At 40.9% G+C, this 27993-nt stretch overlaps 3 protein-coding genes across 12 annotated transcripts in view; 1 reads left to right on the top strand and 2 right to left on the bottom strand.

Moving 5' to 3' along the window:
* TRAPPC3L (trafficking protein particle complex 3 like) overlaps nucleotides 1-27993 on the top strand; it is a 65074-nt gene that overhangs the window by 30183 nt on the left and 6898 nt on the right. For 5 of the 7 annotated variants that reach the window (XM_038526627.1, XM_038526625.1, XM_038526626.1 and 2 more), the window contains 3 exons: nucleotides 1338-1435; nucleotides 3162-3261; nucleotides 21394-21423. In XM_038526627.1, coding sequence (XP_038382555.1) covers nucleotides 1338-1435; nucleotides 3162-3261; nucleotides 21394-21423 — 228 coding nt within the window. Of the gene's footprint in view, nucleotides 1-1337; nucleotides 1436-3161; nucleotides 3262-21393; nucleotides 21424-26789; nucleotides 27965-27993 lie in introns of those variants that run through there. The other 2 variants (XM_038526628.1, XM_038526629.1) reach the window with 2 other exon arrangements.
* The window catches only part of CALHM4 (calcium homeostasis modulator family member 4), a 55053-nt gene that overhangs the window by 21852 nt on the left and 5208 nt on the right, over nucleotides 1-27993 (bottom strand). For 2 of the 3 annotated variants that reach the window (XM_038526616.1, XM_038526618.1), the window contains exons 2-4: nucleotides 8975-9116; nucleotides 5420-5504; nucleotides 4502-4616 (exon numbers count right to left, since the gene is read on the bottom strand). In XM_038526616.1, coding sequence (XP_038382544.1) covers nucleotides 4502-4578 — 77 coding nt within the window. In that variant the 5' untranslated portion in view covers nucleotides 4579-4616; nucleotides 5420-5504; nucleotides 8975-9116. Of the gene's footprint in view, nucleotides 1-851; nucleotides 1001-4501; nucleotides 4617-5419; nucleotides 5505-8974; nucleotides 9117-27993 lie in introns of all 3 variants that reach the window. The other variant, XM_038526617.1, reaches the window with a different exon arrangement.
* CALHM5 (calcium homeostasis modulator family member 5) lies at nucleotides 21490-27651 on the bottom strand. 2 transcript variants are annotated; one of them, XM_038526620.1, is made up of 2 exons: nucleotides 26913-27611; nucleotides 21490-23296 (listed from the first exon to the last, which is right to left on the bottom strand). In XM_038526620.1, the coding sequence occupies exons 1-2, from the start codon at nucleotides 27450-27452 to the stop codon at nucleotides 22907-22909; spliced, it is 930 nt and encodes a 309-aa protein (XP_038382548.1). In that variant the 5' UTR covers nucleotides 27453-27611; the 3' UTR covers nucleotides 21490-22906. The 2 variants fall into 2 exon arrangements, with proteins under 2 accessions (XP_038382548.1, XP_038382549.1); XM_038526621.1 differs by having other exon boundaries at nucleotides 23162-23296; nucleotides 26744-27651.

The following is a 27993-nucleotide window of genomic DNA, read 5'->3' as shown; positions in this document are numbered from 1 at the left end:
AATTTTTATAATTATTTAGATTCTATCCATTTAAAACTTATTTAGTTATTACAAACATTCTATCTGATTAAAGAAACATATTTGTTATGACATAAACCCACGTATATGGAAGTGGATTCTTGTGGTATTGGACAAATTTTGGAAGTATTTGGATCAAAATTATATAACATTTTGTTGAAAAAAATTTTTATTGGTTTGGTTAGCCATTTCTGAGGCTTGTGCCTTAAAAAAAAAAAATCTTATCAGGTCTTATCTTACCCTCCATGTTAGGCTACCCAAGACACCTGAGTCTAGAGGTATAGACACCTCTTCTAACTGGAATCCACATTTACCTTTTCATGTAAACACAAGATTATGCTATGCACAGAATAAGATTATTTTAAACAGTGGATCCCTTCCCTCCCTCCCTCTCCCACCTACCTATTTCAAATAGGCCTTCTTTTGTGCATCTCAGAGATAATTGCTATGTCAGAGTGAAGCCTGCAGTCTCAGGTTCCACCCTGGCTCTGCCAGTTGATGGCTAGTTGGACAAGTCACTCATTCCTCCTGAGGCCTCATTCCCTCCTCTGTGGGACTGACAGCATTGGAATAAATTATCCCTAATATCTCCGGCCCTTACTTAGATAGTATTCAATAGCAGAAGCAAAATAGAGAGACTTTGTCAAGTGGATTGGTCGAGCTTTGTGTGTTCTGTTTCCCATTATTTTCAACCTCTCAATGCTAAACCAAACATAAATTATTCTTAGTCGTAGTTTTCATATTTAGTTCACTCTGAAAATAGGCCATATTTTGGAGATCTATAAGGAAAGTACAAATTCTCCTTTTTTCACTAAGTATGAAGAAAACAACACCTCACAAATTTGCTGCTACAGCTGGGTTTTCATCCTGCTGGCCTCCTTGGCAGATGTGGAACCCATTAGGGATTGTGCAGACTCATGAGAAGTCTCAACCAATTATTTCTTCCAACTGAAAACATGGTCAGCCAATACCAAAGGCCATTCTAGAACAACAGAAATTTATGTTGGCAATTATTCCTTTTTTAAAAACTTGCTCTGTGAAAATACCTTGCAAGCTATATAATATAGCAAATGCATACAAAGATTTCTCCTGTTAAGAAATTTATTTCATTTCACAGTGTTTTTTCTCATCAGCAATGGATCCAAATATGGGTACAACTTTTTCTCAAAAGTCAAAATTATTGCAATAATTAGGAGGGTGGAAAAAATATGAAGATGATCTCCAAGACTTCTTCTAATTGGAAAATTTGTTTAAAAAAATAGAGTAGCATATTGTCCATAGCTTTACCTGTAAAGTAAAACCAACCCTTTTTTCTCTAGAACAAAGATCTCTTTGTCCTCACCTATGGAGCACTGGTTGCCCAACTGTGCAAAGATTATGAAAAAGACGAAGATGTGAATAAATATCTAGATAAAATGTAAGTAGAAGTCTTTTATTCTCATGGAATGTATATTGTTTCCTCACATCCTCTGAATTTTGTCTGCTTCTAATGAGTTTGCTTGCTCCACTTCATGAGCTCTTCTATTATTTCAATGAACCACATTTTAAAGCTGAACATAATTTCTGACAAATGCCATTTGGGTTGTCATAAAGTATAAAGTAAGAGAAAGGAAACTTTTTTTTTCTATGAAAACCAAGCATGGAATATATTCTTTTTAGGGAGAAATCATTTCTTTGCTAGTCAATTATAAGCAAAAGTATGATAAAACAGACTGTTCTTTCAACAATGTGATGGATCATCAAACTGATTCTTTTCAGAAGTCTTTTGTTCTAATATAACCCCTTCTAATACAAATATGTGCTTATATAATACAGATTATCTGTGTAAGGATATGCAAAAAGAATGCTAATGGCAGTTGCCTGAGAGAACTTGGAGACAGGATTATACATAGAAGAGAGATTCACTTTTTCCTATGTAGTGTTTTTATTGTTTGAACACTTTTACCATTGCTATGCTTTACTTAAAAATATATTAAAGGGAGAAATGCACTCCTTCCTTTTAAAGTCCATTCTCCTTGTATACTTCTGCATAAATTCAGCCTTTAATTTTCTCAGAGTAATTATATGATCATCAGATTATTGCTCAATAATAAAATATCTGTCAACATTTTTTAAACCTCTTAATTATGGATCCTGAAAAGGACTCTAACAGGGCAATGACTAGAGAGCCTGTATTAATAGAAGATTTAGTTAGAAAGGTTGAAGGTGAGATTTAGCCTAGTTGAGGCTCTACCCTATGAAACATTCCCTTTACACACTGTGGTGACTTTATCTTGGTGGGCCTTCTATTGCTCCGTTCAAATCATTTCACTTGTCTATGTACATGTGGTTGTGAAGTTAATAGACAAATTTTGTGCCAGTTGTTTAGCAAAAGCAGTCTTATTCCTTTTTATTTCCAACATTAAGGTCATATTTGCTCAACTAGATTGAAAGTTCTTAGGTCTGTCTTGCCACAAGTGTCTGCTCAGCCATCTCAGCCGCATTATGACATCTCAATAAGATGTTCTCAACATTGTGCTTCAGGTACTACTGAATCCATTTGTAGTAGGGTGGAGCTAGCCCGTCATACAAATACTTTCCCCCAAGTCCCATAGATTCAGTTTCCCTAGAATGAAAAATGAATTTTTGGATGTTGCTTTTTTTTCCTTTTCGTTAAACTTCAAAGTTCTAACTGCAGAAAACTACACAGGCAATAAAAATAGATTTTTCTTTTCCCTTCTTCCTCTCCTTCTGGTGCTCATCCTGGACATGCCTGTCTTCTTACCATGATAACTATGCTAAGAGAAGAATGAGCAGCCATGTACCACATCTATAGCAGACAAGTTAGCTAGATGCTCATTCTGTTTCCATCAACAGCCACTGATGAGAAAGTTCTTTGCCAGTAAGAGATATTAGGCTACAAACACCAACCTCCTCTAACTTTACATTGTCAAATTTGGGCCAACCTTTCCTTTTCAGGCTTCTCTGCTCATAGGAAACTAGTTAATATTTCCCGGACAATTGCTCTCTGCCAATAGCCATTGGACTTGTCAGATTTGCTTTGTTATCCATGCAAATGCTAAATAGAGGACTCCATCCCTAAACATTGATAGAGTTCATTATTCAAATATTATTTACAGACCACACCCTTTCCTTCATCACAGGGGATATGGCATTGGAACACGGCTGGTGGAAGACTTTTTGGCTCGATCTTGTGTAAGAAGATGCCATAGTTATTCAGAAATTATAGACATAATTGCCCAGGTAAATGCATTTTTAGCTCTTTCAATATGTTTTGAAAATCTTTGACTTTCCTCAGTCTTGTGGTTTTCTGCTCTGATTGGATAGGCTCTATCTGTATTCACTATTAGGTGCTAAGAGATTCTGATTGAAACCATTTTATTTCAGCCCAGGAATAAAGCTATTGTGAACAGAGGAAAATGCTTTTAGGCATTTAAACATCTATAGATTTTTCTGGCCACACTAGGAAAAATATTTTGAGAAGGTAAATAGAAAAGGAGTGTAATAGGGCAACCTGGTAACATGCACACCCCAAACTGGTTTCTTTGTAATCACTTCAGCACACAGAGGAGGTGGTCTTTGGCTGCCTCAGAGAATGCAGTTGTAGCCATTTTATTCCCAGAACAATATTTTCCCAATTGAAAAATAAAGCTTCCTATAAAAGTATGTGCTCTAAGAACTTTCACAGCCCTGTTATATGAGAGACAACTTGGAATCACCTGAGAGTAGCTCAAATATCTTAGATAGAAGATGAGATCAGGAAATGCATCATTAGCCAAAATCCTTTTAATCTGCCAGCCTACAATTATTAAACTAGGGTTGTTGTTCATTTGTGGGAGACCTGGACAGTGTATATGGGTATCGGACACTTTAAGGTTCAGGTATACTGCCTCCAGGTTCCCACAACAGACCTATTAAGTTGGTCTCATTCTTCTCTTCTCTCCGGATCCTTAATATCATGATACATTGCCATCCTGACTTTTCATGTGAGTGAAAATAATAGTTCTACATGGTGCAATAATAGTTCTACATAGTGCTTTGTGACTCCAAATGCAGTTTTATGTATTTTTTGTTTTTTACCCTTACAGTATCCTTATGAAGTAAGCAGAGTAGGAGTTGTTCCCATTTTCCAGACAAGAAAACTGAGTCCCAGAAAGAATATGATAAAAATTGAATACTAGTATATACAAAAATTTATGCATTCAAAACATAATCCAAATGAAAGATTTTCCCCATTCTTGTAATGATTACTTTCATTATTTCATTTCATTTCTTATTATTTCATTATTTCATGAATAATGTGGATAAAATTGAAATCCAAGTTTTCCATTCTCTACACACACACAACAAATTTTGGTGAAGATGTGGAGAGATTGGAACCCTTGCACACTGTTGGTAGGAATTCAAAATGGTACAGCTACTATGGAAAACAGTTTGAAAGTTTATCAAAAAAAATTAAAAATAGAATTACCATAAGACCTACCAATCCCACTTCTGGGTATTTATCCAAAAAAAAATTGAAATCAGGATCTTGAAGTGATATGAGCACCTTATATTCATCACAGCACTATTCACAATAGCCAAGATGTGGAAACAACCTAAAACACAATTGACAGATGAATAAAGAAAATGTAGTATATACATATAAATGTGGTATATACATATAATGGCATACTATTCAGTCTTTAAAAAAAGAAAGAAACATTCTGCAATGTGAGACAACATGGTTGAACCCAGACACAGAAAGACAAATACTGCATGATTTCACCTAGATGAGAAATCTAAATCTAAAATATTCAAATTCATAGACTCAAAGAGGGTTTCCAGGGGCTGTAAGGAAGAGGAAATAGGAAGTTATCAGCCAATGGGCATAAAGCTTTAGTCAAGCAAGATGAATGAGCTTTAGGGGCTGTGGTACAACATTATCGGTGGTCAACAATAATGTATTGTACACTTACAATTATGTTACAAGGGTAGATCTCATGTTAAGGTTCTGATCCCATTTTTAAAAAATCTTAAAAGGAAGAGATCTGTTTGATATAAAACTAAGAACATGTAGAACATCACTTTCCAAATATCTCTCCTCTAAACTTTTTATGTCTTCTTGATTTTTCTGATGTCACGGAAGTTCTTGTCTGCTCCTCCTGTCCTCAAAACACTGGGAACAAATCCACTTCCACTCCTTTGCAAGATTCCTTCTTGCAATGAAGAGAATATTTCATCACCCTTACCCTTCTCTTGTGCATTGGGTTGTCTCCTGGCCTTTGCACTTTCCTTCAAAGGTCCAGTTCCCTCCCTCTTAATCATTTTCACTACTCCAGCAAATGTTCTTTTACAAAATGTTACCCAATCCAGAAGCATTTTAACACAGAGGAAGGGCGGACCTTAGTTACATACTCACCCACTAATGTTTTGCTTGTGTGTGACAGCTTTCATTAAAAATCCGGCCTTCAGCAGCATTATTTCATTGATCCTTGTAAAGGCTCCTGAGAGGAGGCAGGTGTCAAGTGTTAGAATCAGTTTTAGAGAGGAAGGGGGAGCAGAGGAAATTCACCATAGTCACATGCTGCCCATGGAGCATAGCAGGGTCAGGAATAAAACCTAAACCTTGTAACTTTTTTTGGCTGCCCCTTCAGACTTTGCCCTTATACAGAACACCATCGTGGTCCTTGCATCCTCACCGTTTTTTTTTTTTTTTTTTTTTGACAAAGCTTTAGACCTCAGGTTGCGCCATCTAGTGGTCTGAAGAGAAATCCCATGACAGAGGTCAAATCACAAAAAAGTCTGTAATCAGGCCTTATATTTCATATAAAAAAGAGATGACAGGCTAATTCTAAAGTCATATCCCTGCAACATTAAAATGTATCCATTTTTAAAGTGTGATTTAATCACAAGTCTACTTTTTGTGGTGATTGCCTTAAAGTACTTTAAATTCTAAATGTAAATGTTTTTTTTCTAAATGTAAAATTAAATACAAAGATTGTCAGTAGCATTATAACGTGATGTTGAAAAACTATTAGTAATGCAGTGCCTTTCTTAAGAAAAGCTCAAAGTAATTACCACCTATTATTTTTTTCCCTTCCAAGAGTCTTGTGAAGTAAAAACGATAGCCACCGTTAGCCTTATTCTACTGATGATGTGATTGAGACTTGGGATGATGTCATCACAGTTACATAGTCAGAAAACCCAGCTGAAAATTTAATTTTTCTGGTCTTATTCCAGTGCATTTCCCCAAAATTAATTGTTTCTTTTAAACGTACATTTGAAGATTTTCTCCTGTTATGACCACTTTTCTGAGAAAATTGAAAATGTGGAATTCACAGTAGAGTCACTGTGGCTGCTTTTAGTTGTAGTACTGAAACACTGGAGCGTTCAAATGTAATTTAAGAGGCATAAATCTGGGATCCCTGGGTGGCGCAGCGGTTTGGCGCCTGCCTTTGGCCCAGGGCGTGATCCTGGAGACCCGGGATCGAGTCCCACATCGGGCTCCCGGTGCATGGAGCCTGCTTCTCCCTCTGCCTGTGTCTCTGCCTCTCTCTCTCTCTCTCTCTCTCTCTCTCTCTGTGACTATCATAAATAAATAAAATTTAAAAAAAAGAGGCATAAATCTTTCAGTTTATTATAAAAGCATGAATAAATAAATAAAAGATGAGAGAGACAGAGACAGAGAGAGAGAGGCAGAGACACAAGCAGAGAGAGAAGCAGGCTCTATGCACAGAGCCCGATGTGGGATCCGATCTCAGGACTCCAGGATCACGCCCTGGGCCAAAGGCAGACACTCAACCACTGAGGCACCCAGGCATCCCAAATAAAATCTTAAAAAAAAAGAGAAAAGAACTGGTACCTCACTTTGGTCTAAGGTCTAAAACACACTTCCTTAGTTACATAAAAATATATTTCATTGTTTCCAAACACATCCACGACAAATGCTTTATTATTAAGATAAGCTAGAGATAACTTAATCTTTTGAAGTCAAAATGATTGTAAAGTTTAGACTTGATAAAAGATTATAACACTGCCTTTTAAAGTTAATTTAAACACAAGAATCTCTGACCCTCATCAGATGCAAAGTGATAATCTAACCAAATCTAATGTAGTGGAGATTAAGAGTCCACATCCTACTTAGCCACATTCCCAATGTGTGACCCTGAGCGAGTCACGCAGCCTGTCTGAACCTCAGCTTCCCAATCTGTAGGTAGGACCTGTAGTTTCAGCTGTAGTTTTTCCAATTTTCAGGCTTTGCTTTCCATAGGCAAAATCTGGACATGGAACTATAATCATAAAGAGCTGAGTGTGATGGGTGTAGTTCCTTAGGCCTCCCTTGGAGCATCCATAATGTCTCGTTACTGGTGGTGTTTACAACTGCTCGCCTTAGCACAAATTCTGCTCATCAAAGCTGGGAAAGCTTTCCACTGTTGTTAGATCAATGTCATCATGATGTCATTATAAGGGATAGAAGGAATGTATAATTTTTCAGTATAAATATCACACCAGGAGTGTTGTTACAGAAAGATTAAATTTGTAGAAAAAATATATGATATATAAAAAATATAAAAAGACTTATAAGACTTGAAATTCTGTTCTTTAGGTTAAAAAACTGTCCCTTAATATATTATCCCTGGAAATTCTGAAAGCAAAAATGAGATCTTTTCCTTTTAATAGTATAAATTGAAATTTTACCTTAACTAAATAATAGGAGTAATGATTTTTTTTTCTTTGGTGAGTGATGTAAAATCAATGAATAATTGAAAGGAAGTATTCATTGGGGGCAATATAAGTAAGGATGCCTAAAGCAGGGAGGAAACCTAATGGTGAATGTCAGAAGCAGGAACTTGAGGGCAAAAGATTTAGGAATATAATCCAGAGAGGAACTTGAATGGCAGAGGTTTTTTTTTTTTTTAACTGGATGATCATTTTTAACTCAATAAATTGGTCCATTTAAGATTAGAGTTGAGACTACACAGAAAGATTCCAGTAAATCATACCGGTCTTATTTCTCTTACCTTGCTTCTGATATGAATGCACAAAACTACCATGGATGAACAGATACAAGTAATTCAAATATTTTCAAGCATAAAGCTCCTGAGTCATTTCAGGATGGTGGCATCTGCAATAGCCATAGAATTGCAATCTCCAATACCAATTTGTACTCAGAAGCACAAATTTTATGCTTCTACAAGGACATCCAAATCTGACTTTATTAGACATTTTCAGAGGGGTGTGTCATGGCTTGCTTGGAAGGTGGGTCAGTGAGGCCCCATCAAGAGACAGAAACCATACAATCATTTCAATCAAGAAGAATTAATATAAAGCATTATTAACTATTTATATGGAATTATCTTCTAAGAAAGGGAAAAAATGCTGAAGAATACCCTAGTGCTGAGAGAAACTACCCAATCCAGAACCACATTTTGAAGAGGGATCATCTTCCCAAGGCTGGGTTTCAAATGTCTTTGGAGGCATGTGATTACAGCTCATGGATGCTGGAAGAGGCCTTTGGGTTGTCAGGTTGAGATATGTGGGTAGGCAATTATGGATCAAAACTGGTAAACAGAACACCCCCACCGAGGTCTAAGTGTGCTGAAGCTGGCAGTGAGGAACCCATGGGAAGGGAGCGGGAGCTCAGAAGGGAGAGCCATTGGGGGTCCCATGTACCACCAGTCACCATTTCCAGCAGACAAGGTATCCCAGAGCCAGGAAGAGATGTCCGTCCTCCTGTCTGTCTACTTGGCAAAGGAGAAATATTTGCAACATCTACCTTCAGCATCACAAGCAATGCAACGAAGCCGAGAGGCATCATCTGACAACTGGCACAGAAGGCATGAGTCAGTGTGATTGTCACATACATTTATACATTTCTGTGGCTTTTAATTTTATTTATTTATTTATTTTAACATCGAGTGGGCTCGCGTTTGGCCCTATCCAAACTGCTGGCTCACACAGGAACTACTCTCACCTCTCAGGGTAACTCAGGCTGGCTGGGGGGAAGAGAGATGTGATAAAGGAAGCTGCATTCTTCTCTTAGCAGGGTGGTGTCAACTTCTTGCAAATGAAGATGCAAAACAGGCTGAAGAGCACCATTTTCAGTATGCAAACTTCTGAAATAAAAACTTTCTGTTAAACGCTGACATTTATTAAATACAGCTACTGCCTCTTAATGAATTTCTCTATGACCAAATCTGTTCTTTCTCCCATGACTATTAAATCGACTCTCTCTATTTCATTACTGTTCAAAGTGCCATTAAGTGACCTTACTGGCCAAAAACCCCAAACACGACTGGTGAGCTCTTCCCAAGAAGTCCAAAGAAGTGAGGTGCGTGGTGTAATGGTAGATTGGTGCTTAAGCCGCCACTTAGTGAAAGGTAAGTCTGGGACTCAGACTTACCATCTGTGTTAGGGTCTCATGAGCTTTAAATGGACCAGGTCCATTTTCTGAAATGTGCCAAAGGGTGAAACTTAAATTTTCTTTGTAGGAGGCAGGAGCTGCAGTCACAGTGAGTAAGCAAAAATGACAGAGCGACTTCAGGAACGTAAGGGAACCCACGATTACCCTTACTGAGAACATTTTTTATTGGGAAAAAAGAGCAACATGAGTCTGCATTTTAGCTTAATATCTCAGTCTGTGAAATGTAATTTTACTGGGTTTTGTGCCCGCTGATCTCCCAAGAATTTCCTGTTGACCGGCTTTTTTGGCGTATATTTCTGTCCTCCATCTAACTACCGCCAAAGCATTGTGCAAAGAATGGAAATTAATACAGGGTTTTCTTGAGTTGCTTTGAGTTGATGCTGCAGTGAGATTATCTTTCATTTCTGGGAAATCTCATTGCCCCATCCCATCTGGTAAGCTTTTCAAAGGGAGGGATAATTTCAGACATTCTTGGGGTTTGGCCCACAGTGTCATGGCAAAGCAGTACATGGTAGATGTTCGTTAGAAACTGTCGAAGTGAATTTGGAAAATATTTGCAGATCTTTTCATTCAAGGGCACACTGTTGCTCCTCCTCTTCTGTCCAGGAGAGGGCAGTGGTCCACACTCATCTCCAAATTAAAGCCTCCCCCTCCCTCCCTGGCTCCCACCAGCTGTAAAAGCTCTTTTATTTCCAGCGATATTTACTGCATTGAAAATCCAGTGCTCCAAAAGTGTGGTGGCTCACGACGGCCGATCTGCAATAACACGATTTGAACTGCAATGGGATCCTGGACAGGAAAAGGGCTGATTCTTGTTAAATAATGGACAGTGAACTCAACTTGGTAATTTTATGGAAACATTTCGGGGCTTTTTTGCCACTATTTATGAGTGTAGCATGTTTCAGGAGAAGAGAGATATTCGGTCTTGCTACATTGAGGTCAACTGTGATCACAAAGTGCAAGGAGGATCCCTGAGTGGCTCAGCGGTTGAGCACCTCCCTTCCGCCCAGGGTGTGATCCTGGAGTCCCAGGATGGAGTCCCACATGGGGCTCCCTGCATGGAGCCTGCTTCTCCCTCTGCCTGTGTCTCTGCCCCCCTCTCTCTGTCTCTCTTTGCATCTCTCATGAATAAATAAATAAAATCTTTGAAAATAAATAAATAGGTAATCAAATCATTAGATATTAAATTTCACTTAACTGACTCAACAGGCATCTATCACTTCCAGTTTATTCTAAGAGCAGATAGAAAATACAGTTATACCTTTCTCTAGTCTAAGAGCTAAAAAAGCATCTCCTTAGTTGTACAAAAGTGTTTTTCATACTTTCCAAACCTGTTTGTGGTTAAGATTTCATTATTAAGAGAAGCTAATTAAAGATAAAATTGATCATTTAAATAAATCATTTCCATTAATTATGGAAAATATTTGAAATGTATCCTGAACTTCATCATGGAGCCGAATTGTGTTGGATAGATTCCTTTATGCCACTGGTTGGTGGGTTATGTTGGGTCATAGTGGTTGATTGTAAGGATGTTCTGGGACACAACAGATAGGCCTCATGGCAGAGCAGAAATCAGGAAATCCCCCATCTACCGTGTCATGTAGGCGTCTGTGGCTCCTTGCTTCAGTCCTTGTCATTTTGGTGACTCAACTATTCTCTGCCTCTTTTGCTCTTGCAGTTACCTTCTGACATCTTTCTATTCTTTATTTTCTCCACCCGTGTCAGACTCTCTGCCTCAGGACATTTGCTTACTCTCCTTTACTCCCTTCTCTCTGGGTGTCTTTTGTTTTCTGTGACTCTCTGTGTCTTATAATCAAAGTTCCAGAAAAAGCCCCTAATCTGTGGGGTAGATCACTTGCCCTCTGTGGGTAGAGCTTCCATCCACGCATCTTCCAGCCTGTATCAAACTGTGGGCAGACTGCCCCAGCTCTCAGATGCCCTTCTAGTCCATTACCTATGGCCAGAATGGAAGTAGAATGAGTCACAGAGCCTGGCCATCATAGGGAGCCCCCCCAGGAAGGGGATTTGGGTATGAAAACATCCTGAAATTTCTCAAAATGGAGCAAAGCAATTGGTAAAGACCTTGCTCTTCCTGTCTGGAGATTAGCAACATTTATTTATGAGTCTTCTTTACCTGTGAACCCTCTGCTCATATTTGTCTTACTAATGTTGGAATTTTCCATTGTTCCAGAGGCTAGAATTCCCATATAGAAGAGTGTGGCAGGCTCCATGTAGCATGTGAAGTATAAGGTTTTGAAATAGAATTGTCCTTGTTATATGTTTTGCAGGTAATAATCAAGTAAGAAAACTTAAAATACTTCCTCTGGGAAGCAATTTAAGCCAAATCACATTATTTGTTGTAAATAAATATTTTATTTATTTATTTTTAAAGACTTTATTTATTTATTCATGTGAGACACAGAGAGAAAGAGGCAGAGACACAGGCAGAGGCAGAAGCAGGCTCCATGCAGGGAGCCCTATGTGGGACTCAATCCCGGGTCTCCAGGATCACACCCTGGGCTGAAGGCGGCACTAAACTGCTGAGCCACCGGGGCTGCCCGTAAATAAATATTTTAGACCATTAGCCAAGAGTGGGGCAGACATTTCTTAGAACAGTAAACTTAGAGGGCTGCTTCGTCCAAGGGAGATAGCCAGATTTCTTCTGAGAAAAATGATGCTGTGCTGCAACAGACAGTATTAGGTTTTCTTTTGAATTTCTTATAAAGGAACCAATCATAGAAGTTTGTTCTGATCCTCTAATCCCATGGGCTTTTTGCTTTTGTTTCTTTTTCTAAATCTTTTTCAGTCCTTTCTCTTGGCATTCTGTTTTTTTTTTTTTTTTCTTTAGAGAACATTACCAGAGATGACCTGATTTTTTTATGTGAATAGGAAAACTGCCCAAGTGAAATGAACTTGAACCAGGCCATTCAAGACAGAGACATCAGAGTATCTTAGGTGTCTTCTTTCTCTTAAAAACATAGCAAAACAAAACAGGTTTGGTTCCTTATGCTTCTGTATTTTACTTTCCTTCCTTTACAATTTTTAAAAAGATTTATTTATTAGTTATTTTAGAGAGAGAGAGAGAGAGAGTATGCATGTGGGGGGGCAGAGGGAGAGAGAAAATCTCAAGCAGACTCCCCACTTAGCCTGGAGCCCTCTGTGGGGCTTGGTCTCACGACCCTGATGGGATCATGACCTGAGCCAAAATCAGGATTCAGATGCTTAAGCAGTTGAGCTACCCAGGTGCTCCTCCTTCCTTTTTCTTCTGATTATATTTGGCTTCTTTCATTTTCTTTTTTAAATTTTTATTTTTTTTAAGATTGTATTTATTTATTTGTCAGAGGGAGAAAGAGAAAGAGAGAGAGGGCACAAGAAGGTGATGACCGGAGACAGGGAGTGGGAAAGCTGACCAGAGAGCCCAATCCCAGGACCTTGGGATCATGACCTGATGGGAAAGCAGACGTTTAACCAACTGAGCTACCCAGGTGCCCCGGCTTCCTTCATTTTCTAAGCATTGTACATGTTTAAAAGGAATACTTTTCCTAAAAGGCATCATATTTCACAATTCTGGGTGTAAACCTAAGTGTACTGCTCCCAGTACAATGCACAACATTCTAATTGTGTCAACATCCTAGTTCTGTGCACACAATCAGGAGACTTTTTTCTGTCCTTTGAATGTTTTTTAACCAGGGAAAAAATTTAAATATCAATTTTGAAGTTGCCTCTGTTCCCACCCACCCCCACTTCCCCTGTCTTCCCCGCATCCTCGCACCCACACATACACTCTCCTTCTTATACACAACATACTAAAGGGATAGACTGAATGGCATAGGATAGAGGGAAACCTGGAGCCCTTTTATTACTGGGCAACCTCTGCCCTTTGTTAAAATCTCCCATTGATGGTTGAGGTCTGGTCTTTGCTGATGATCCTCTCAAAAGGTGACTCATCTCATCACGGCTGGGAGCACCTCACTGCCCCTGCTCTGCTGTCAACATGACCAGATGATATGCCCTGATCCAGCCTCCTTGCTTCCAGGATACAGAGAGGAGGCTCTGGGCTCCCCACACAGATACTAATGGAGGGAAACTTCCCCTCAGATCAGATCTGCTCCACCTTGGGCAGCTCAGTGCTGTACTCAAGATAATCTCTAGGCAATCTGGATAATTCAAGGTGAAGATTGGGGAGAGGGTGCAGGGTGGCTACCACTTACTTCACCTACATCAGACAGCCAACAGTCATGACTGTCAATTCAAAGATTCCCCCTTCCCCGCCACCATCCTAAAATACGTTGGTGTCTTGCCATTGTTTGATACTAGAATACTCTGTAAATAGATGTTTGAGAATGTGGCCATTATTGTATGTGCCTCCCACCCCCACCCAGAAGATTGAAGTCAGAAACTGAGGTATTAGAACACAGGGTCCTCAGAGTCTAGGGGGAAACGAGTAACGGGTCTGGACAGAAGTAGAGTGTGAATGTTCACAGGCGACAGGGTGTAACTGGAGACCAGGTCACAGAGCGCTGTTCCCGGTGAGGAGCAGGTGGGGCTGGATCCATGGGAGAGGGCACTGGAGGGGACCTCACCCTCGCCCTCCATGCTGTTCTAGGGTTACACTTCCTTCCATCCCTCCCCCAACAGTGGAAGCTAATCAGATTAAGCCTAAACAAGGTTGGTTTTTTTGGTTTTTGTTTTGTTTTGGTTTTTGTTTTTGCTATTAATCACCATTTTTCAAAGGCTAACTCACACTGTAGTGTTAGGGACCTATTCAATTGCTTTCCTTTTTCCACTTTTTCCAACAGATGATATTAAAATAAGTGGGAGCCCTTGATAAACAGGGGTTGAATTCCATGGAAGTCACAGCACTGCACCACACAGCATTCCAGAGAAGGCTGGCCTCACAGCCAACTGAATGTCAGGCCATTTTCTTACTTAGTAACATTTTTGAGCAGGGAAGAAGGGAGTGGAAAAAATTAAATGAAAAGAAAAACCCTTTATAGTCATAAAATCCTCAGTATTTAAACAAATGAATATTAACAGCAAAAGGAACCCGTCGAATATTTTGAGAAATCTTCCCATTTGGGCCAGAAATATAACAGGTACCTTATTAAAAATCAGAAGCTTGTTTAAAGAAATAGAAACGTTTGGGCCTAACTCCCCTGTCTGAGTAGCCAAGAACTGCCTTACATAAACACCCACTCACTTGGTCTATTCCCCTTTGTACCTCTGGGAGGGGTGAAAGAAGAAAGGCGTAGGAAGTTTTCTTTTGTGGAAGAGCCTGTGTGCAGAGCCACAGAGTCTGTGGATCCTGTGGACGGCCTGGGCCTAACCTAGCAGACCACATCAATTAGCCACGGCCGAGTTCCAACAGGAAAGCAGGGCACCTGGGCGAAGGATTACCCCTAAGCCTTTATTACGACGACGCTTGAGTAGTAGTGTTTTTCCTTTAGTTGCAGAGAAGTGTTTCTTAAGGCTCAGCTGTCAGCAAATTCTGCAAGTTATCCCCTCTTACCGACGAATGTCCATCTTCCAGTTCTGTGTATGATCAGGTCTTATAGGAAATCTGGCTTTAAATCTAGGCACCTCATCTCCTTGGCACTGTTACCAAAGGTGCTCCAGGGGAAAGTCTTCAATGTGCCAGATATCTCAGCACATGAAAACCTCGGCTGTCCTAACTTTGCGTTAGAGAGTCTCCTTTTTAGTCCTATTTCTTAACTCTTTTGGATGAGATTCATAAGAGCCTGACTTAGGAAACAAACTGAAGTATGCAGATTGAAAATAGGAGCATTTTGTCCCTGTAACTATTTACAGTGAAATTCCTTCCCAGGAAATGAAAATGGCCAAGGGAATACTCTGGGGAACCAAACCCCAAGGGCTGAACAAGGTCTGTCTGGGCCTGATGATTCAGAGACTTATCTGGAAGACAGCCACACTTGGGAGCCTCCTTGCTCAGTGTTCTTTTTTTTTTTTTTTTTTAAGATTTTGTTTATTTATTCATGAGACACACACACACACACAGAGAGAGAGAGAGAGAGAGAGAGGCAGAGACACAGGCAGAGGGAGAAGCAGGCTCCACGCAGAAGCCCAACGTGGGACTCGATCCTGGGACTCCAGGATCATGTCCTGGGCCAAAGGCAGGCACTAAACCGCTTAGCCACCCAGGGATCCCCTAGCTCAGTGTTCTTAATTCATGTCAGAAGTAAGATTTTGTTCAGACTTGCCCTGACCTCTCAGTGATGCTCCAGAGTAATGGTTCTCCATTTTTACTGCTTCATAGAATCACCTAGAGCTTTAAACAAAAAAAAAAAAAAAAAAATTCCAGATGCCCAGACCCTCCCTACTTTTGACCAATTGAGTGATGGTCTCTGGAAATAAGACCCAGGCATCAGGACTTTCAAAATGCTCCCCAAGTGATTTGCATGGGCTTTCTCTGCTTTAAAGCAAAAGTATGCCAACTGTGTCCCTTGGTGAGTGCTCTAGGGTGATTGCTGTAAATGCAAGGAGGTATGTGAGGGCTGCCACTCCTCCAGGCCCTCACCCCCAATTCTTCCAGAGTTACCTCTCATTCGATCTCTTCTAAGTGTTTCCAATAAAATAAAATGTCATTGGGAAAAAAGTAGATAGTCTTGATTGAAACAAAGGCCACCCCACCAGCGGTTGGGATGACTAGCTTATCTCATGGGGAAGAGGTAGGAAGAGAAACTGGGTCTTCTAGGACATTCACTCCAAAGAAGATTGAAATTGATCAAACACTGGTTTGTGACTGTATATTTTTATTAACAGCTTATTTCCTATGCAGAGTCAGTAAGACCCACTTATAATTAGCCAGATGTTTAAGGAAGTAAGCTTTTTTTAAGCACTGATTACTATCCCTCATGTTTCCTCCCATTATTCAAATACAAAAAAACCCCCCAAAACCCTGGGAGAAAGAATCTTGTTCTGTTGATACCATCAGCAATCATTGTTTATGCAAACGCAAATCCGTTCATGTTACAATCTAGGAATAAAATGTTCTTACAGTGCAACTAATAACTGTTTTATGAGTTACGTACTCTGTCCAAAGATGTAATACATTTTGAGGTATTCTTTTTTTTTTTTTTTTAGGATTTTATTTATTCATTTGAGAGAGAGTGTGTGTGCTCTAGCAGGGAGGAGTGGTGGGGAAAGTGAGAAAGAATCTGAAGCCCACTCCGCTTTGAGCACAGATTCCAATGTGGGGCTTGATCCCACAACCACGAAATCATGACCTGACCTAAAACCAAGAGTCAGATGCTCAACCTACTGTGTCGCCCAGGCGCCTCTTGAGGTTTTTTTCTTAAGCAGAATGACTCAGTAATACGCCAACACGAGACAACATTTCTGTGGTGGAAGTTAAAAGATCGGACAAATCCAGGTCCAAATTTAGGCTCTATTCTCTTAGGCTTAACCTTGACCTTTTTAAACTTCGGTGTTATTCATAAAAATAGAAACAATAATACCGTCTCCCCAGGACGCTTGGGAAATTTTTAATATAAATTACACGTAAAGTATCTATCACATGATAAGTTGTCAATAAACATTAATTCAGTCTTCCCTCCTTAGTGGAAGAGCAAAATTTAGAATGTGATCTCAGAGCTCAAGTGTTCTTTCTGCATAACTCAGCTTTAACCAACTGAACATAGAAAATTTTATTTGAGGGGCACCTGGGTGGCTCAGTTGGTTAAGCATCTGCCTTCGCCCTTGGGCTCAGGTCATGACTTCAGAGTCCTGGGATTGAGCCCCCCACTCTGCAGGGAGTCTGCTTCTCCTTCTCCCTCTGCCCCTCTCCCCCTCCTTGTGTGCTCTCTCAAGTAAATAAAATCTTGTAAAAAAAAAAAAAAGAAAAAAGAAAATATTATTTGAAGCTGCCTAAGAGCAGATTTCCTTCCAGACTCAAATAGGACATTTTATATTTGTAATAAATATGTTCCAATCCCAGAAGGGATTAAAATCAATGCTCTTGATCAAAATCTTACTCGAACAGGTATAAGTTTAAAGTTCTGGCACTTGTCTTGCTTGGAGACCCCTTTCTGGGGCTTCCCTCCATGCTCAGGCTCCAGCCTCAGTAGCTCAGCTTGTCCTCCTGTCTCTCTTAAAACCTCACTATGTCCCAGTACACAGTTTGGGCTTCATTAAGGTTTAGATTAGAACTGGAACCAGATCCTTCCTGATGTCAGTGCCTCAGGCGGGGCTGCTAGGCTCCCTGGGGAACGCTGGGCAATGATGGGATTGAGAAAAATATTTGAGAATCAAGACAGCAACCACACAAAGATCTTCATCTTTGCAGCTGCCACATAAGTGTGTGGATCCCCTGTTCCTTGCTGTTTACCTCATAGGTCTGGGGCTACACATGTCAAAAAAATCAAGGATTGACTGTATTCTGGTCACATGGACAGGTGGAGAGAAAGGAGAGGGTAGGAATAGATGAAATGAGAATCCAGACCACAAGATTAACTTCATTTTTAAAAATTATTATTCAATTAATGGAATTCCAATAAAAGTATAGCAGTGGTTTAAAGGTTCTGAATCCCGGGATCCCTGGGTGGCGCAGCGGTTTGGCGCCTGCCTTTGGCCCAGGGCGCGATCCTGGAGACCCGGGATTGAATCCCACGTCGGGCTCCCGGTGCATGGAGCCTGCTTCTCCCTCTGCCTGTGTCTCTGCCTCTCTCTCTCTCTCTCTCTCTCTGTGACTACCATAAATAAATAAAAAATTAAAAAAAAAAAAAAAGGTTCTGAATCCCAAACCATAACATTTCTTGAAAATCATGTAATGTAACAAGGAGAATACGAGGAAATTCACAGGCCCACTTTCTTGAAACAGAAGAAAATGTTTCTCCATAATGAAAGAGTGTAGCTTGGAGCAGGGAAAACCTCTCTGAAGGCATATCTAGTAGCATTATTGGACTTTAAAGATGTGAAAATACAGGGCACCTGGGTGGCTCGGTGGTGAAGCGTCTGCCTTTGGCTCAGGTCATGATCTCAGGGTCCCTGCTCAGCAGGAGGTGAGCTTCTCCCTTCCTCTGCCCCTCCCCCCACCTCATGCTCTTTCACACTCTCTCAACTAAATAAAATTAAAAAAAACAAGATGTGAAAATATAGACAAAAACATCATGTTAGGAAATCAGGGTGACATTGAATTTTTCCTCAGCAACATTCAGTAACAAAAGAAAACAGAGTAACACTTAACATACACCCAAGTTGAAAAAGTGTGAGCCAGCTAAGCGGTCCTTCAAGTAGAGAACAGGCCAACATTTGAATATCTAAGAATTCAGGGAATAATATTCCCTGAGAACCTTTTCTGAGGATGATCCTAGAGAGTACAATCCAGGCAAGCAGGAGCTGATTGGCAACACTTCAGTAGAAAACTGAGGTGAGCATAATTTATTTCATTGCATAACTATTGTGAAAAATTTCAAGCATACACAAATTTAAAGAGAATGTATTATAAATCCCATGTACCATCTATCCAGGTTCAGTAAGTATCAATCTTTTGCCAATCTTGTTTCATCTTTTAGCTACCCTCCTTTTTTGTGCTGAAATATTTTATTTTTTTAAAGATTTTATTTATTTATTTGAGAGACAGAGAGAGAGAGATCACAAGCAGGGTGATGGTGGAGGGAGCAAGGTAGAAGCAGGCTCCCCACTGAGGAAGGAGCCCAACTGAGGACTCGATCCCAGGACCCTGGGATCATGACCTGAGCTGAAGGCAGACGCTTAACTGACCCAGCCACCCAGGTGCCCCTGTGCTGGAATATTTTAAAGAAAATTCTAAAAAAAAAAAAAAAAAAAAAAATTCTAAACATAAATGCTAATTTACACAGAAACATTTCAACATGCATCTGTAACTGATAAGGACTTTTTAAAAGCTATAAACCACCATGCTATTATTATACATAACATGGTATATATTTTATATACATGTGTTTAGCTTATAATATTATTATAAATAATTCCCTGAAGTCATCTAATACCCACTTAATACTCATTTGTGAATATTTCCCTAAATATCGCAAAGATATTCTGTTATAGTTGGCTGTTTGAAACAGGTTACAATAAGATTCATATATTGTTTTTGGTAGTTAAGTCTCTTGTCTCTTTTTTTGTCCTTTTTTCATGTCATTGGTCTGTAGAAAACTGGGTCATGTGTCAAAGAGAATGTCCTGTATTGTTGATTTACTTGGTTGCTTCCTCATTAACTTGTTTTCTTTGACCTCTATTTCCTGCGAGGTAGTAATTGGGTCTAAATCCTTGATTAGATTCAGATTTAATTCTTTAGGAAGCAGTACTTGACAGGTGATACTGTGTACTTATTCTTGCACTGTGCAAGAATATCTGGCTGTCCCATTTTTAGAGATACTAAGGAAGATGAGTGGCTTCAAGTGGCACAGTCCTCATCCCACCATGCTTTCCTCTCGTAGTTTAGAATTCATTATTTATTGTGTAGATCCATTATGTCATTAGGGGTAGCGAAATGGTTATTTTCTAATTCTGAAGAGCTCTACAAAGAATAAAATAATAATATGCATAAAGAAATAGTTTTTTCATGCACTTGACTAATCACGACTTAGAAGATATCATGGGAAAAAAAAAACAATTGACTATAGCAGAAAAGAAGAATGCCTACAAATACAGGAAACTTAATAAAACTTGTGTGAGGAAAAATTTAAAATATTTCTAAAGGACAAAAGGTAGCCTTGAAGAAATGGAAAATAAATGGAAAGGCACCCCATGTTCCCAGACAGGTTGATAACAACATAACAAAGGTGTCTAATTAGGTAACTCTCCAGTGGGACCCAAGATTCTGAATCTCTTCTAGCCTCCCCAGCATGGCCTGCTTTGTGCTTTAGAGCATTTCTCAAGGTGTGATCTCCAGACCAACAGCATGAGCATCACCTGAGAACTTGATTACAAATTGCATATTCTCTTGCCTCACCCCAGCCCTACTAAATCAGACACCTTGGTCCCAGCAGTCTCCATGTTAACAAGCCCTCTGGATGATTTTGACATGAGCTGAAAGTTTGAGAACCATGGCTCTAGAGCTTCTGAAATTTCAGTTGTGTAGGAATCACCTAAGATCCTGTCAAACTGAAGATTTGATTCAACAGATCTGGGATGGGGTCTGATTCTGCATTGCTAACAAACTCCCTCATGATGCGGATGGTCTGACCACGACATTTTGAAGAGCAAGACTAGAAGAACAATCTGTTTCTAGTTTCCTCAAGGCCAACCTATCCTGTACCTTCTGCTTCCATTTTGTTCTGAGTATTAATGACAGATCATATGCTATTTCTCTCAGTAGTATGTCTATTTAAAGCAGAATTTAACCCACAGAAGTGTGTTCCTCTCAAAACAAATTTACCCAGAAATAATTGCAAATTAATCTCAGGCTTTGGTGGAGCAATTTTGAAGAGATGCCTAGTTAGCATCTTTTAAATCATGCCACCAAGGATACTGCTGAATGGAATCTAGAGGAACAAATTAAGGAAAAGCTTACCCATAAAGAGAATTTTATATAAATCTATGTGTAAATCCAATTCACCTCTAATTTCTCTCCCTTAATAAATTCTGATTATCATATTTAAGGTTTAGGCTATCTATGGCTTCATAGGGACCCAAAATTTGGTGGCTTAAAACAACAAACATTTATTTAAGCTCATGATTTTCTGGGTCAGGGATTTAGGGAAGACACAGTAGAGAGTGCCCTGCAATGTCCACAGCCTCAGAAGGGGTGCTAAAAATCTGCATGGTGGGAAAGGCTTTACGAGGACCATAGCCCTGAAGTCTTTGTTCTGGCTTTTGGTTGGGTTCCCTGGTTCTTTTCCATGTCACGTCTACTGAGGCTGTTGAAATGGCTTCTTCACTCGTGCGTCTGGCACCTAAGCTAGCATGACTGGAACAGCTGGGGCTGACCAGCTCCTCTCTCTTTCTCTTTCTTTCTCCCTCCACTTGGCTAGCTTGGCCTTCTTCAGAACTTGGACCTTCAGGTAAGTGGTCTTCTTGTGGTGACTGGCTTCTGCCAGGGTGAGCATTACCAGAGACAAGGCAGAAAGTTCCACAAATCTGGCTTTATTTCTGCTACGTGCTTTGGGTTCACTAAGGCCGGATTCAAGGGGAGAAGGGTAAGACTCCATCTCTCAATTGGAGCCATTGAGCTGTACTACCATGGCTGGGTTTTATTAAAGTGAAACCCAGATGCACCAAAGATGCAATGAAGTTGCTTTGGTTAGAATCAATGTAAATGAAAACTAGCTTTAATACCTTCTCTGAAAGGCTCAAGAGAGCCGGTGGTTAACATCTCTTCCTCACTCTGCCTTCAGTGATCTCACCTTGGTAACTTAAATATGTGTCATAGAAATTGGCAAACATTTCAAATCAGAATCTTTTTAAGAGCCAGTTGTTACATATTAATCACACACCATGTTTAAAATCCAAATAATATATCACATATGTTGCAAATATACTGAACTTTACATCCTCCACCCTCCACTCTGTGTGTATGTATGTATATATATATTTAAAAGAACATGGGTATATTACATAGTAGATGCACATTTTGCGTCTGGTTTTGATAAACATAAAACTGCAAAAGCAGTTTTGACAGTTTCCTCAGACCTCTAGTCAGGAACCCTTTCAGCACAATGGCTACTATACCAAGGACCCATGAAATTTTTGGGGCTCACGAAGGTGTTTTTAATTTCTTTTAAAATCAGAAGAAAATGAATGAACTTTTGGGTTGCAAAAAATGCTTTAATACATAATATCAGTGTATTCGTCTTTATATTAATACAGTCATAAATGTGTGTGTATGTGTCTTTTTTAATGTAGAAAGGGGTTCATGCAGGCAGCAGTGCCTCTGGCCCCCAAAAGTCAGAAGACAGCCCTGACTATAGGGACATATTTTCAGCGCACAGTGGAAACATGTGAAAAAGCTCTAAATTTTAGGCATCATATCCTTTGACTGTGTTATTCGTGAGAACTGCTGTCTTCAGCTTCCAAGGAAATGAATTCCAAATGGTAGGATTTCATACGTCCTTGAAAGGTAGTAGAATAGACTTGCAGGACAAGGATTTCCTCCGACGAAACCACAGATCCCACTGTCTCCAGCAGTCTGGCAAGAGTTTCTTGCTTACTCACAAGTCACCACTTCTGTCCCCAGATGCCATGACCAATGTTCACAAAGAGCGGCCAAACTTCTTGTATGAGTCTTGCTTTCAAACCATAAAAATCTTAGAACTTGAAGCCACTGAACCCCAACCCCAACCCTTGACTAGTCCCTAGGCATCAGTTTGAGTATATCTTGACACTGCCTGCCCTTGGGAGCTGCAAAGCTGCTTCCCTTTGGGCTCTTGTCTTCAAGGAAACACTAAATGTGAGAAAACACAGAGATACACCGGGTTGCTATGGATGCAGCCCAAAATGTCAGAATGAGTGTATCCCGATCCCTGTGGTTCTGCAGTAGTGGATGGACTACACACTGTGGGCAGTACCCACAAGCACCATTGTGGTCTCATCGTCCTCAGGGCTAAGTTCCAGGCCATCTTCCACCACCCTATGCAGGGTACTGTAATGTTGCCGGCTCTGGTGGAAAGAATGCAGCTCTGAAGCAGCCTCCCAGGCCGCAAAGGAGGGCATAGGGAAGACATCTGGCCTCTTGTTTTCAAAAAAGCATTTCAGGTTTCTCTCGCTCAGCTTGTTGGCGTACTCCAGGAATGTATTTTCCAACTGCTCCTTCTCCTTTTGTGCATATGTCTTCCAAAAACTCAGCTGAAGGTAGCTAACTTTAGATCGGCAGCGAGCGTAACAAGTGGCGAGCAGAGAGAAGAAAGATGCTGAACAAATCAGGCACCATCCTAGAATCTTAGAAAGAAAGAAATATTGAGGACGCGGAAAAGTAAAGCCACTTCCCAGGCAGCGGAGGTGGTGTTACCGGTAAGTAAGTGCCTGGCTAAGTTAACACCACAGTCATGGCCACGCCTCATGTGAAATCCTTCATGTTAATTTTTTAACAATACTTTTTTTCAACAGTGAAAGTAAAGTTCAGGTTTGCTTAATCCCTATTATCCATCCTACCCCCATTGCTGGTATGCAACTAAATAACCAGAAGGCAGACAAATGGAAAAGGGCAAAAATAGAAATTATCCAAGAATCAGCTAAACCAAGCCCTCAAGTAGTATTCGCTTTTAAAGGAAAGAATTCCGTGCATGAGTGAATGTGGTCATGGGAGCAAATGAACAGTTTCTCAGCCAGGAATTTTAAGGCATTGATAAGTGCATATTCATGGCCAGTGACTGACTTCCATGTTACGTTGTTTGCAGAGAACAACAGACCCTCTCTGAGAGAGATCCCACTACTCATCATACATGATAAAGTGAGACAGACATAATACAATGGAGAAACTGAAGCTAAAAGAATGAAAAGGCTGTATAAAAGCCAAAACAAAACAAACAAAAACAAAAAAAACAAAAAAAAAAAACCCCAAAACCCCCCAAACAACCAGAGTCATTCTAAACCTTCAGGATTATTGGTTCTGAATTTTGGCAATTGGAAAAAAGAAAAAACAACAACCAAATTCCTTTTTGAGGACAGACTGGTTCAGCTGGCATTTTCTTTTTTCCTCCAAATTTTAAAAGCAAATAAAATAGTTCAACTTACCTCCTAAACTCTCTTGTTCTTAATTATATTTGTCACAATTGGAATTAATCTCCTATTTGGACAACTAACAGAGCCTTTTCACAGTTTCTCTTGACATTTTCGTTAAATGACCCTTAGTATTTCTCAGCAAATGGGCCTATTTGAAAATAGAAGCAATAATCCACAAATGAACCCATTCTGACCCTAACAGGACTACAAATACACTCCAGTGCTTTAAATCAGGAGTTCCCACACTCTGCTCAGACTGTGGAGTCATTGTGAAGGTCCCAGACTCCACAGGAATGCCAACTCTGGACTGGCGCTAGGTGGGTTTAAATCTCAACCTTCCCCTTCCTCTGGGTGTTCTCATTTCTTATGGGTGCCTCATCTCCTCAGTCATAAAATGGGAGTTACCCACCACAGAGAGGAAATTGGGGAATTAAAATAAGTCCCTGTAGACATACATATGCATTCAGGAAGTGTTAGCTATTATCACAGGCTGCTATTTTTCAAACGTATAGATGTTTGTGTAAAAGCATTACTGAACTCAGGGTGTCTTCCTGTCATGATTTACCAATGAGGCACAGCTCCTATCGTATGAAAGTCCTCATATTTACCTCGAATCACTTGTGGTTGGCTATTTCAGATCTTCCTCTTCCTCTTCTACCCTCCTCTTTCCATAGAGCCAGGCCTCCTGTAGGCCATTGGGCCGTCTCGTCTCAGTATCTGAGCCAGTTCTGAGTTACACTATTTGATCAACTACAGATTCCTCCTCCCACATTGCTTGGCCTTAGCGTCACCTCGCTCTCACCCAAGTGCTGAGCACTGAGCCCTCATGTTCTTCCTCAAATCCTAGTACTCGGAATCTATCAGACATGGTGGATGCTCCCACTGCAGCCCTCAATACGTTCCATTCCACATGAGCCTCCTCTCGCAAACCCTGGTGGTTTTCTCATTAATTTAGAACACTTACTTTGTGTCAGCAGCTTTATGCTCAGGTATGTCCATTATCTCTACGTCTTCCAGCCACCCTCCAAAGTAGGTGTTCTGACTCCCAACTATGAGGACACAGGGGCTCAGAGGGGTCAAACCATTAGCTCTGGGTCATAGAACTGGTAAGTGGTGGAATCAGGATTCAAACCTAAGGCTAGCCAACTCTAAGACCAAACTCTTGCCACTAGTCCACTCAACTTCCTTAAGAATAGAGAGGCACCCAGCTGGATTTCTTGTTTCTTTGCTCCACCCCTGGATGGGGCACTTTTTCCACTCCCACCCACATACCCAACTATTGATCGTTCCTCCTGCCTGGCTGAACCACTTGTGGTCAGCACCTGCCATTGATACAGCTCCCCTTGTCCACATCCTGCTTGCATCCTCTGCTGAAAATCAGCCCCAGGTCCTTCCTATTCTGCTGTAAACAGGTAGTGTGCCCAGACTAAGCTATGACAGGATACGCATGACTTCCTTATGCCTGTGTTTAGAGAAGAAAAGCTCACACAGTGATAAGTGTTTGGATCTGGCACTAACTGAATAGAGTCTGGTGCCTGAGGACATAAATCATAAATCACTCATTGTATCATAACATTTGTAATTAATACCTTCCTTCAACAAAAGAAGGAAGACATTTGGGATCCTGGCAGGTTTTTATCTAAGATGTGCCTTATGCATTAATGAAAAGATTTTGTTTGGCGGGGGGCGGGTGGTGGTGGTGCATATTTAAGCTTCTCGGTTTGTGCAAAAAGTCTGGTGCGACTGTACTGCCAGTCAGCTTTGGAAAGTATGATTTTAAAACCAGACTGCCTCGATGAGTTTGTTGAAAAGGCAAGTCCTTGCTGAAAAAGTAAAATTATACCATTTGCGGTGTGTTCATTCTGAAATGAATGGCATTCCTGACAAATTGTGGCTCTGTTTATCTACCCTTATTAGTTGTTTTGGTTTGGGGAATGTGATCCTACTGCTCACAGGTAGGAATTGGGCCTTTTCCCGAGGCCAGGGCAGGGCTTCACATCTGGATTTGTGCTCATGCACCTGGAAGGGCGAGCAGCTACTTCCCTGTGTCCATTAGGTAAAGCTACAGTTTCCTTCTGTTAAATCAGTGTCCCAAACCCTGAGCTTCTATTTTTTTGTTTTGTTTTGTTTTGTGGTTAAACCCTGAGCTTCTAAACTGCTGTAAGAGCTTCTGTAGCTGGAGAGCGCAAAGAGCAAAGGACGTAACCTCCCTGGAGAACATGGTCCCTTTCCACGAATGGCTGTGTCCAGACTGCCAACGCCCCGTTTACGCGGGAAATCTTTCTCAATTTTGACAATATTCATACACAGAACGAACAGTCGCCAGGAGTCGTTTGAGGAAAACTCTGCGCTGATTATATCACATGCAGCTTTGAAAAATATTAGATCACTTGGTTCGGCTGGATTTTAATAAGCGAGTGCCACATGCACAGGTTCTCAGAAACCAGTTTGAAAATAAATAATTGATAGAAGGCAGCAATTTCTAATCACAGCTCTGCCATTAACTCTCAATTATGAGTTAGTGTCGTGCATTATTCACAAAGTCAACCCCAAGAGGTGGTTCTCAAAGCACTTAAGTATTTACATCTGCTCCCCCCAGGGGACAGTTTCTTTTCGGAAGTGGAAAAGACACAATCCAATCAGCAATTTCACGGAGCCACCAACCTCCAAAATAGCTTTTCCGGAGATGGTGTGCAGGCTGCGTCATGTCCCAGTTTTCATTTAGTGTCACAACGTGCCCGCAGGATTGCGGCTCGGCTGTGCCTGGAAGGAGGACGGAGCGAGAGTCCTTGGAGCTCCTGCGGGGGGGAAAGAGCAGCCTGTCCTTTCTTACCTGGGACTGGGCTTGCAGGGACAGCTTCAGTTCTTCGCTGTCCGCGGCTGTCAGGCTGGTTTTGCCACAAGAGACTTTGTGCAGCTCATCCCAGCACTCCCGGGGCTTGTCCTTGCAGATCAGGCCCAGGAGTTTCGAGCTTTTGGTCCCGCTCATGGCACATTCATAAAAAGTCCCATTGAGCAGAGCCACGGAGAGCCACATCATCGGAGCCACCAGGGAACTCAGCGTGATCTGGCCCAGGACATGGAAGAAGCGGCAACTGTGGCCTTTGGGGAAGATTTTCCTGGGGTTCACACAGCAGCCTGTGAAGAGCCTCCACGACCTGCTGTTCAGGAAAAATCCCAGGATCAGCAACACCCAGGCAGGGGCGACCAGGAACACCAGCCCATAGGCCACGTTCTCCTTGCTGCAGGGACACTTAAAGGCCACAAGGGAAAAGAGCCGCTCACTGCCCACGGTCAGCAGAGCCATAAAGCTGTAGCCGATAACAGTCTTCTGGTTGAGGAAGAATTTTAAAATCCCCTGAAAAGCATCCATGCTGAAGGGCCCGGCAAGGGGAACCCGCTCGGCCTTACTTATGGGCAGAGCAGCCGGGGCAGTGGCCGAGGGTGGAGCTCCTTCTTCACTACGAACAACAGTCCAGACTGTTCTCCAGACTGACTCCAGCCAGATAAGGAAACAATGTCATGCCCTAGGAATGAGTCTTTCCCAACCGTGTTCAGATAATGCCTCCTACTGGTGGGATTTCACGCCGTGGAACCGGGGCCCAAACACTGAGGATCCGAGTTAAATTCAAAGTGCCCCGCTCCCATTTGACGTTATTTTCACGTGGCTTGGATTCTCAATCATATAAATAGCAGTCTAGGAATTTTCCAGCCAGAGGAATCAGCATGAGCAGAAATAGGTTTCAGCCAATTCACTGGGAGCCAAGTCTCCGATTGTGGAATTTCATGCAGGCTTTTCCTTTGCAGCTTAAGACGTTTCGCTATTTTGCCTTAAGATCTGAAAGATGCATTTTGGATCCCCTGGAGCTGACGAGTGTCAGAGATGTGAGCCGAATTTTAGGATTTGGGCTATT

The sequence above is a fragment of the Canis lupus genome, chromosome 1 (assembly GCF_011100685.1).
Source record: "Canis lupus familiaris isolate Mischka breed German Shepherd chromosome 1, alternate assembly UU_Cfam_GSD_1.0, whole genome shotgun sequence".
Taxonomy (NCBI): Eukaryota; Metazoa; Chordata; class Mammalia; order Carnivora; family Canidae; genus Canis; species Canis lupus.
The sequence above is the reverse complement of the archived record's forward strand: the minus strand, read 5'-3'. Positions and strand labels throughout refer to the sequence as shown.

What these genes read in the sequence shown, in the direction of transcription:
- CALHM5 (XM_038526620.1), bottom strand. Translation starts at nt 27,452, where the DNA reads ATGGATGCTTTTCAGGGGATTTTAAAATTCTTCCTCAACCAGAAGACT. An exon ending in CCCTGCAAGCCCAGTCCCAG is followed by an intron (nt 23,297 to 26,912) that starts GTAAGAAAGGAC and finishes TTTCTTTCTAAG; the next exon opens with ATTCTAGGATGGTGCCTGAT.